At 42.5% G+C, this 11,249-nt stretch overlaps 1 protein-coding gene across 1 annotated transcript; it reads right to left on the bottom strand.

The window, feature by feature from the left end:
- Positions 1–1,830: 1,830 nt before the first annotated feature.
- LOC147194575 (purine nucleoside phosphorylase-like) lies at positions 1,831–10,167 on the bottom strand. The gene is made up of 6 exons (XM_086128920.1): positions 9,969–10,167; positions 8,513–8,676; positions 8,305–8,408; positions 6,413–6,588; positions 5,097–5,287; positions 1,831–3,430 (listed from the first exon to the last, which is right to left on the bottom strand). Exons 1-6 carry the CDS (start codon positions 9,980–9,982, stop codon positions 3,210–3,212), a joined length of 870 nt encoding a protein of 289 aa, XP_085985046.1. The 5' UTR covers positions 9,983–10,167; the 3' UTR covers positions 1,831–3,209.
- Positions 10,168–11,249: the final 1,082 nt, after the last annotated feature.

The following is an 11,249-nucleotide window of genomic DNA, read 5'->3' as shown; positions in this document are numbered from 1 at the left end:
AAAAACAAAATACATTAAATACACATACAAAAAGCGGGATACTTCGAAAGGGTTTACTAAGGAAAAAATGTTGAATACATGATAAAAAAAATATAATGCAAGATCATGTTATTCAACTTTTTAATTTGTGTTCTAGAATGAAAAAAAACATCAATATAACCCGCAAAGTAACAGGAAGATCAATATATGAAGATATAACAAAAAGTAAAAGCTAAATTTTTTTTAAAAAGTATAAAAAAAACCCTTCACATTTATCATATAATGAATTCTAGAATTTTAAATGCCAATATTAAGGCATTGAACAAACTTGTATTGCTGACATTATAAAGTAGTGTCCATTTCCTGTCCTATGGTTATCATCACGCTCCCTCATTTCCTGTCCCCGATGACATCACATGCAATAAGTGGTTGAGCGAACTTGAATCTGGAGGTTTAGCTAGAGGGTCACATGATTAGGAGCTTGTACGCCGGGTGAAGCTATGTAAAAACACAGTTGGATGAGTATCTTACGTATGCGGATGAGTATTTAATTAAAGTATGTGAGCAGACTTGTGAGAAGGGTGATGGGGAAAATGAACATGTCGGTGCTTGGCCAAAGCATGACATGTTGTGAAAACACCTGCAAACGTTCTCGCCTGGCCCTCAAAGCAACTGCTTAGCTCGTAAAACTTCTCACAAGCCTTGTACGGGCAGCCGCAGCATCGCCTGATGTCGCGGGAAAAAGATGTTTTCCCATCTGGTTGGTCGAGGACGAGGAGGCAGGGGAGACGGCGGTGTTTGGGTTGACAGAAAAAGCAAACGAGCCAATGGGAGATAAGCCGAAGGGCAACGAGCCTTCTGGGAATAAGCATCCGATTGTACAATTCCAATGAAAAAAAAATTGTCAGCATTTTGTAGCACGGTATTTTTGTTCATTGTTTTTACTTATCACAATGACCGTTTCCAGTTCAATTTTTTTGTCCGTGAATTTGTCACGACCACGTTTTAAAATGTAGAAGTTTTGCGATTTTTATTTTGTATTTAAAAAAAATTTTTTTTAATTGTTTTGAATGATCTGCTGTATCTTTGATCACTATTTTATTCGGTTCTTCGTTACTAGTTGATCCTAATTACCTTGACGTGACAGTTTCATTCCGAGATGTTACTTTGCATATGACTTTTTCACAAATATTTTATTTTGTACTTTCTAACTTAACATTTTAAATACTTTGCCTTGTATTTGACTCTCTCCATTTGTCATTCCCAGATTAGAGGTTGTTCTCAAACTGAGTGAGTACATTTGATCATTTTTAATTCTTCAATGTTCAGCTGTATTTATCCATCCATTCATGCACGGGTGTCAAACTCATTTTTGTTCGTGGGCCACATTTTAGTTACCGTTTCCCTTGAAGGGCATGACTGAAACCAAATTTTAAAAAGTCAATCAGTTTCTTCAACTATTGTTTAAGCTACTGGAAGGAAGGGTTTGGTTCAAAGAAAATGCTTCCAATATGTCTTTTATTTATTACATGTGAGCATTTTAAATTTTGGTAGAGATTTTAGCAAGCATGATGGAAGTTGATTTGCTTTTGTGGGCCACATAAAATGGTGTGGCGGGCCAGATCCAGCCCCCGGGGCCTTGTGTTTGACACCTGTGCATTCATGTACGATTTCCTCGAGTTGATGTGGATGTCAAATTGCATTTATTGATCCATTCGTTTCACAATTTAATGGCTTTTTGTTTCAAAAGCCCTCAGCGAGCATTTTTTTGTAGGAGTAATATTAATTGTAGCTATAAGCATAAAAAAGTAAATACACACTTGAAAAAAAATCACACAGGACATTTAAGACTGTCAATGTAGTGAGTCATTTTATGGCAAAAATAGTTCGAGAACATCAACTGAAGACAGTGATCAGACTTTTTTGTTGTTGTTGTTCCCACGGTTTTGGTCCATCCCCACACTACACATATTAATATTATCTTCATATATCAATAGAACACGCCAGTTAAATACACTTTGGAGATAAATATTCGGTCACGTCACGCCTTTTACAAAAATCCCGTGACCCAATTCTGTCATCATGGAATAAATCAATGAGCGCATAAATAGAATAAGAGCATTTCAAGTTGAGTTCTGCTTTTTGAGAGAAACATGACACAGCAGAGAAAGTAGAGCGTGACTCTTTTTTAGCGTTCAATGTTTCACCGAGCGGAGGTGTGTGTTGATGTATTAACCGTGGACAGGAGGAGGGGAACAAACTTGGATGCTTATGTGCAACTTAAAAGAGTCATCCGCTTGTTTAGAATGTGAAGTTCCATTTTGGTGAGCAAAATGTACATTTCCTGGTGGAGTTCAGTTTTCACGGACATTTCGGGCTCATTTTAGAATGCTTCCAGTGTGTTTTCCGGTGGTGGGTTTCTTGACTCTATGAGCTTGGTTGGCACCCCTTCCAATTTGGTCTCAAAAAATCCCGAGTTTGAAGGAGCCCAAGGAATGTCCTAAAATGGTCGCTTCAAACCCAAAATAGCACACTTCCTGCTGCTTCCTTGAGAATTTTACCGCACAGATTCTTAAGACTTTTTTTTGTGGGTCTAACTAGTGATGGACATGTGTGATAAATGTCACGTTTCTCAGAGAAACTGGCTTCGGGGATCAGGAGGGGGATTTTTAAAGAATGGTTATGAACCCAGGAAATGGTCGATATTACCCTTAGAATGGCGACTTTGAATCGCAACGGCAGACTTCCTGTGTCTTTTCGGGCATGGTTTCTTGGGACGTTTTGGAGTGTCCACTCCGAATAAAAAAAAATCTATTAAATTTCATGTTGCTAAGTAAAATATACTTAGTTTGGTTGATTGGAGTTCCAATTTTGGAACAAAAAACCCTCTCGTTTGTCTTTGAAAGGATGCCTGAAAATGTCACGCAAATGTTTGTTTCAAACCCTAATTGGAATACTTGCTGTGACTTTTCCGGCCTGGCTTTTTGAGACTTTTTTTTGTGGGTCTCGTCATGATGTTGCTCTTATATTTCCTGATCTGAAATGCAAGTGGCTTTGGTGGCTGGATTTTCAAACAAAAATCCATAGGGATGCCACAGAGACGATTTTTGAGTTTAATGGAAAGAAATATTTGCCAGGATGTTCGAACGTACCAGCAAATAATGCTCGGTTTAACTGTATTTTTTTCCAAAAATCCTCTTAAATGGCCACTTACAAAAACCCTGCCATCCTCACAGGGACTTGTTGTGGCACAGCTCCAGGCGGCCAACCAGCGTGCTGACCAGCCGCTCGAGCTGCGCGGCCCGCTGGCGGCCCGTCTCCAGGACCTCCTCGTGGTTGGCTTTGGCCTGGCTCTCGTAGTCCATGACCGCCCGGTTGGAAATGAGCGACATGGCCAGGCAGCGCATTCCGGCGTGACGCACCGTGATCACCTCGTGCACCGTGCTCATGCCTGCGGTAACGTGCAGAGGAACATTTGAAACATTCAGCCGGCAGATCAAAACTCATTTCCAATTGTGCCTGAAGGCATCACCGGTCTATGAAACACACGGGGTAGAATCTGGTCATTTCTGGACCTTTTTAACAACTATACTGAGTTTGTTTTGCGATGTGTTGTGATTTCAGACTGTCTTTGAGGGCAACGTGACGGGATTAGATTAAGAGTGCATTGTGTGTTGCTGCGTGAGGTTAAAAGCTATGATTGTATTTTGTCTCAGGCAGATGTCTCCTTATCTGAATACAAGGCTAGACTAGACAGTCAGGTTTTGAACAACACTTAGCTGTTTTGAACTACGACTCATAACCGTCGCTGACAGTGCAGCGATACACTCGCCTGACTTGTGTGCGGGCAGCGTGCGATCGCGGTTCCCACTCAGTGATGGCGTGGATGTGGGTGTGAATGGTCGTTTGTCTGTTTATGTGCCCTGCGACTGACTGGCGACCAATTAAGGGTTTTAGTTTGCCTTCCGCCCAAAGTCAGCTGGGATCGGCTCCAGCAACTCCTCGCGACCCTTTTCAGGATAAGCGGTGTTGAAAACGGATGGGTGGGTCCTTGAAGATAACACCAGAGTGGGCCAGAGTATTTACTTCATGCCAAAACATGTAAAATTACTTTGTAATTACATTTATCAACTGAAACAATTTGTTAATTGTTTCCTAACGTCTGTCCCTGGCATGAAAATGGTCGCCTAGCTAACAGTGCTAGCTTAGAAAATGCCCAAGTCAAACAAGTGTTAGCGAGGATCGGCTAAACATGTTACAATACAATACATGCTGAATTATATAGTGCTTTCTACAAATGATTTGAGGACATATAACAGCATGTGGGTGGTAATGTGGGGGTTACTTTTTTACAGCGTCATCAACATTTTTTTAATGTACACGCACGTCATTCTCATGAGAAATGTAGGCTAAAAAGCGCTATGAGTTGGACGAGCAGCTATACAAAGGCAGGGAGTTGGTACACTTATTTCAAGCCATCAATCATACTATTCTTTTTTTAAAATTCCTATATGGCAGGTGGCTTTTATTTAACCCCCCCCCCCCCCCCCAAAAAAAACAGTCAAATTTTCTTTGGATGATAAGAACAGAAGTCTTCTAATTCATGGTGAAGATGTTTGCGGCCTGTTGTGTCAAAACGATCAATTCTGTCGTCAATTTAAAAAATGTCACAGTTTTGGCAAGAAAAACATAATTTGAATTATGTTTGAATGACAGCTTAATCGCAAACGATTTGCAGTATTACGACTCGTGGATGCATTTTTGGGGGAATAAAATATAGGCATGCTCTTTAAATGATAGTTTAGTCGAATATAATGTCCAAAATATTGTGTTATTTGCATTTTCTTACCATTTACAGCCCGCTACCCTTTTTATTCGCCACTGCATAATCATGAAATTGAAAATGGCGTGCATCAAAACGATTTGAGAAAATAGCACACTATTTAATATTAAAATTAGGAATGAAATTGAATGTTACAAGCTATTATATAATAGAACGGAATGTTAGGAGACGACCATACCCCCCCCCCCCCCCCTTTTTTTTTTTTTAATGAAAAATGTTCAAAATTTGGTCGTGACATGATCTAACAACTCAAATCAAAGCGGCCCATACTCACCCACGGCGTCGGCCCCGAGCTGCCGTAACATGCGGCATTCGGCGATGGTCTCGAAAGAAGGCCCCCCGATGACGCAGTAGACCCCCTCGTGCACAAAGTCACAAAAGTCCAGCTCAGCCGCCACCTCGTGCGCCAGCTTGCGCAGCTCGCGGTCGTACGCGTCCGACATGCAGGGGAAGCGCACGCCAAACCTGCACACGGACAGGAGGTGAAAATCCACTATTTAGAAAGACCATAAAAACAAACAAAAACACACACACACACACACACGACACGTTTAAACTTATAAGACACATGGCTGTCATTTCTGACAGGAAAACGGCAAATTGACCAACAGTGTGTCAACACCAACATCACTCAGCTGACTGCTAGTGTGCACAATAGCTGTGAGCGACACAAACTGGCTCCTCCCGTTTGTTGTCAACAAACCGGCAGCAACAGAGTCATCGGGCACATTACTGTCACTGCCTGCCTTAAGATCCAAGTTAGCAGTAGAGAGTGCACCTCGCAACGAGGATATTCTAGAGAATTTGGGTTTAGGAGAAAATGTCTATTTTTAAAATAAGAATATTAACATTTTTTTTTTTTTTTTTTTAGAAATATAGTATTTTTGATTCCTGATGGAATATGTAGAGCTTTGGGGCAATTTTTTCATCCATGGGGAATGTTTTTTTTTTAATTTAGAAAAAAAAATACAAAACTTATTTTTAGGGAAGAAAAAAATATATACAGTACATTTCAATTGAAGTAATAAATAAATACATTTTTTCAATAACTGGGCATTAAGAAATTCAATTCCAATCTGACTGATACACCCGCGCTGCAAGAAGGAGAGGTACCTCCGCTCGTTCCTGCCGACTGTTGTCAGGCTATTGAATAGACGGTCCTGAAAACCTGGACCCCCGCCCCCCCCCACCACTCACCCATTTTTAATATGCTTATATTCATATTTTTATATATTTTTTGTATACTTTTTGTTTTCTACTTTCTCCCTTTCATAATTTCGCTGCTGTAAATTGGGAATGTCTCCATTGTGAGACAAATAAAGGTTTAATCTTATTTTATGAATACATAAGGTCAAATTTCCAATTTATGAAGGTCCTCGAGCGACTGCACTTAATTGGACATTTTCTGACCTACTCGTCTTATGGGGACGATAGAGTGTCCGTAAAAATACTCTTCTTCCTTCATAGTGATAAAAGCTAAAAAGAAAAAAGAAAAAATCCAGAATGAATGAATGGTTTCCAATGGGCAATTTGCAGGATGGCCAATTGCGCTGCCAACGTGAACGTAATCTGGCACCTGTGGCGTGTCACCTGTCGTGGTTGGGTCCCACCAGCGGGTTGACTCCGGCAAATCCCGGCATGTTGATGTGGTCTTTGATGATCATCACGTCACCAACCTTGTAGTCCTGGTTGAGGCTGCCGGCCGCGTTGGTCAGGATGACCGTCTCCACGCCCATCAGCTTGAAAACACGCATGGGGAACACCACCTGCGGGGACGTAAGACCTTTTCACTTATAATAATAATAATGCATTACATTGGCAAGCGCCTTTCACAACACTCAAGGACACTTTACAACCAAGAGCAATAATAAAACCACAGATAAAATAATAAACAAAGAAAGATTTAAGGTGGATAAGCAAGTCTGAATAGGTGGGTTTTGAGCTGGGTTTTAAGATAAGAAAAACCTTTATTAGTCTCGCAATGGAGAAATTCCCAATTCACAGCAGCAAAGTTATGAAAGGAAGAAGTAGAACAACAAAATATAGGAGCTGCTGGAAAGGCAGCCACTCGCGCGGCGCCATTTTGAAGTCAAAATAACAAAAATAACACATAGGACACAGTCGTGCAATCTTCACCAATTCTCTGCATACACTTTGTTGTCTGAAGCAGTTCTAGATGAAAGAGGAGAGGATCAAAGTGTCCTTTCACCAGTGGGTCAGAGACGTCATGCTGAAAATGTGCACACGTCTGCTACAAGCTAAGTTTTGAAAGCAAACACGAAGCTGTAGCGTCCATTGACGAAAAGAGATTAGTTCACTTCTCCTGTCCCACGTAATCCGCTTCAAACTCCAAGCCGCGACTCCCAGTTCCAAATCCGCATCGGCGCTCCGCGCTAACGCTCCTTTCTTCTCATCGTCGGCTCCTCAAGACTTACATCCATCCAGCCGCAGACCGTTCAATAGCACCGATCTCTCCGTTGAACAAAGTGGGGCTGTGAAAAATGCTGCCCATTATAGGCGCAAGACACAAGCACCCTGGGACTGTCCAGCAACGACAGTCAAATGGCACAAACATTTGGAAGTCAAACAAGTCAAGTCAAACATATGGGAAGAGTGTCAATATTACGAATGTTGGGAGGAAGTGAGTTCCGGAGTTTGGGGGCAGAGCGACTGAAGGCTCTGCACCCCATTGTACTGAGACGGGCAGAGGGTAGAAAAAGGTGGAGGGAGGATGAGGACCTGAGTGAGCGAGAGGGAATGGAAATTTGAAGAAGATCTGACAGATAGGGGGGCGCAAGGTTATGGATGGCTTTGAATGTATAGAGAAGTCATTTGACGTTAATTCTAAATTTGACAGGAAGCCAGTGGAGCTGTCGGAGAATGGGGGTGATATGATGGAAGGAGGGGGGGGGGGTTCTCGTGATGATCCGGGCTGCTGAATTCTGAGCAAGTTGAAGTTTATGGAGGAATTTTTGATGGACACCGAAGAGAAGTGAGTTACAGTAGTCGATTCGGGAAGTGACGAGACTGTAAACAAGGATAGCAGTGGTGTGAGGAGCGAGTGAGGGACGGAGGCGGTTGATAGCCAATCGCAGAGACGAACAGCCATCCGTGCTCACACTCACACCTACGGACAATTTAGAGTGTTTCATTAACCTTCCATGCATGTTTTTGGAATGTGGGAGGAAACCGGAGTACCCGGAGAAAACCCACGCAGGGACGGGGAGAACATGCAAACTCCACACAGGAAGGTCGACAGCTAACCACTGAACCACCGGGCCCGCCTTTTAATCTTTTAGTGTTTTACTTTTTTCAAGACAATACATAGGTGTATTTCTAAAAGATACATCTCTACTTTTATTTCTAAGTTTTATTACTTTTTCCCAAGTTTTTTAAAACAAATATGTCAACAAATTTTTTGTTGTCATACTTTTTTTGTTTTAACCCACATAAACAATGAGGACCATGCACCATCTCCTCACCTTCTGGACGGGGTATCCCTCGTACAGGTGGAACCTGCCCTGCATACAAACGCAGGACTTTCCCTTTAGCGTTCCGAAAACCAGCTGACCGGCATGACCATGCACTGAAATGCAACACAACACAACAAACGTGCTATTATATGAGCCAGCCTAGGGTTAGGGTTAGGGTAGGGTCACTACAACGGTTCAAAGTTAGCTGGCGCCATACCTGTGCTTTGCGGGAAATTGGGGATATCGGCGTACTTGAAGACCTGGCGCTCCTTGAGTATTTCGGCCAGGCCACCCAAACCCGAGCCGCAAACGATGCCCACGGTGGGCCGGGAGGACGTTTTGGACATCAGCCAGTCGGCCGACGCTTGATACTCGTCGTCGCTGCTCGGAACAAAAAAAATAATTTTGTGTCCTTACTGTTGGGAATTTTTGTGCAGCACTGTGTGGATCAGAACTTAAAAGTATTTCCACCACGGTGCACTGTAGTGATTTAAGAATCTTATTGTTTTATGGTATCAGCATCAAAGTACGATTCACCAAATGTCAACTAGGTCAATGTGTTATTTTTTTGTCTTGATAAGTGACGCACTGTCTATACTACCAAAAACAAAATTGTGTTTCCATGACAGCGACATCATATCTATAGTACAATCCATTGTCTTTTAAAGTTCAGTATGCATAGCATGAAGCGCCATAACTTGCATCGTCTTGACAAAACAATCGTAACATTCTACCCACTTAGTTTTATGTGCTGTTTTAAGATAAGATATGCTTTATTTGTCCCACACTGGGGACAAATAAACATATTCCTTCTGCCAGCAGCATCAACGTATGGCTATCCACGCAGACAAGTCCAGGGACGCCTTGAAGCATTTCATGCAGTGCTGAGTAAACTTCTTTCGAGTTACACTTGGACCACGCCACTTAATACATACATGTACATTAAAGTAATTAACAGAGCGTCTCATACTCAAATATGAAAACAAGAAAAAAAAAGACACAACGCATTAAATGAACAAGAGGAGCACAGTTGCCTCAAAGTTAAAAATGCCGTCGGTAATTATTCTGTGTGGCACGCTAGTTTAACTAGCTGCATATGTGCGTATAGGCGGACACATATGCATGGGCCCGAAAGGCTGTGAGCGCAGTCGAACTGGGGATTTGCTGAGTGTCTGTGACGTCATTGTTCCTTAAAGCCTTTCATGGCATCGTCATCGCGCCTAATGCCCCCTAATCTTCAAGAAAGGCTCCATAAATGAAAGTATATTTGTAAAACCTTAGTCATTATTCAGCGTGAATGAAAACCATTTTAAACCCAGATGCTGAGAAATGAGTCTTCTCAGTGACGGGATTGTCTCACCACGTTCTCAGGTGATTTACGTTCAGTTTCCAGAAGGGAAAAAGGGAACAAATGACGTCACAGAGGACGACATGAGCTCCAAATTCTCATTCAGCGCGCTTGAACGAGATGGAACTCTTCAGAGCGTTTTTGGCCACTTTCAAACTTGGTTTGCGGATAGTTCGTCTCAGAGGCGACGGAATCGAACCCCGCCGCCCGTAGCGTGACGCGTTCAGGGACGCCAATCTATCGGCTGATCACGTTTGAGTACCAGGCGGATGCGGAGGGTCCACGTGTGGCGCATGGATGCTGCGCGGATTAAAGAACAACTCACAATTTGTCATCCATTCTGAGACGATGATGCGGGAAGTCTTGATCTTGATAGTCGTCGTTCTGATGGGTCGAGCAGCTTTGCTTGACTGCTGGGCGCGCGTCTGTGAGGATGCGGAGGAGTTTTTTTTTTTCCTTTTTCGACGCGAAACACCGGCCCTCTCCTCTGTCGCTCTCGTTCTCTCAGCCAACCCGGGACAACCCCACTCCCACCAGCCAGCCACAGCCCCCAACACGTCACTGTTGGTGGGTCGTCGTCATGACGCAGACGCGCCGGGCAGTTGTGTTCAGGGACTACTCGTATTTGAAGATGTCGAAAAAAGAAATGTCGAGCAGCTCGTCTTACATAGTTTGTTGTCTTTTTTTTGTAGCGTTGCGTTACCTTTTTTAATCATATCGGATTCGTCTGAGGTCATTTCAAACAGACCACTTGTTTTTGTGTATGAGGAAATCCGAGATTTGAGACAGATCCTGGAGACAAAACTAGGTTTGACTTGGTTGGATAGTCGTTTAATAAATTGGCATTGCAACTGTCCCTTGTTGCTTTGATCCAACTGAATTTTAAGGTCGTTTTTAACAATTATATAGAGGTATTTAATGATGGGATTTGCAAATCCAGATAGTGCGTGAACGCAATACCCCGCTGGATGAAATAAAGGTTTGTTTTGTTGCCCCCCCCCTTTTTCTATAGGTTACAGAGTCATTTTAGATAAACGGGAATCACTGAAGGTCCTACTGAACTATCAACAGGTGTTACTGACAAATATTGTGATTTGAATGCAACATGCAAACGGGAATTTTTTTTTCGTCCATTTGTTTGGTAACAGTGTCGTTTTAGATCATTAATGCTAAACGATTCAAATAATGGATCGATGGATGGCAAATTAGTTCGGTCCTAAGAGCTATTATCAACAGGTGTTCATGACAAGTGTTGTGATTTCATATTGTCCCTGAAGTCAACATCCAAACTAGATTAGCTCGATAGACAGACGGACAGAACGACATAAGCATTTTAGACACAGTCGCTAGGTTATTATATCAGACGCTCTCTGAAGGACACAACGTCTTTTGAGTTAAGATCATCAGGATATAAACTTCCTATAGGAGTGTGTGCGTGTGCTTGTATATGCTGTCTACAGAGCACTTGTGATTTTCCCGAATGTTACATAAGTGCTCTTTTGTAGTTACACAAAGGGTTTCGCCTGAATGCTTCGCACAAACCCTGACGGTGTGCCCCTTGCAACACAATTAGGCGAACCCCCCTCACCCCGTGTGTGTGTGCGTC

The sequence above is a fragment of the Hippocampus guttulatus genome, chromosome 14, assembly GCF_054856545.1.
Source record: "Hippocampus guttulatus isolate MCC_2025c chromosome 14, RoL_Hgut_1.0, whole genome shotgun sequence".
Taxonomy (NCBI): Eukaryota; Metazoa; Chordata; class Actinopteri; order Syngnathiformes; family Syngnathidae; genus Hippocampus; species Hippocampus guttulatus.
Note: the sequence above shows the minus strand (reverse complement) of the source record. Positions and strands in the feature narration are given on the sequence as shown.

Bases quoted from the DNA above. Each gene is read 5' to 3' on its own strand.
- LOC147194575 (XM_086128920.1), bottom strand. The intron at 6,589-8,304 runs GTGAGGAGATGG...ACGTCCCCGCAG, and splicing joins AGGGATACCCCGTCCAGAAG to GTGGTGTTCCCCATGCGTGT. The intron at 3,431-5,096 runs GTGAGTATGGGC...ACGTTACCGCAG, and splicing joins GCTCGGGGCCGACGCCGTGG to GCATGAGCACGGTGCACGAG.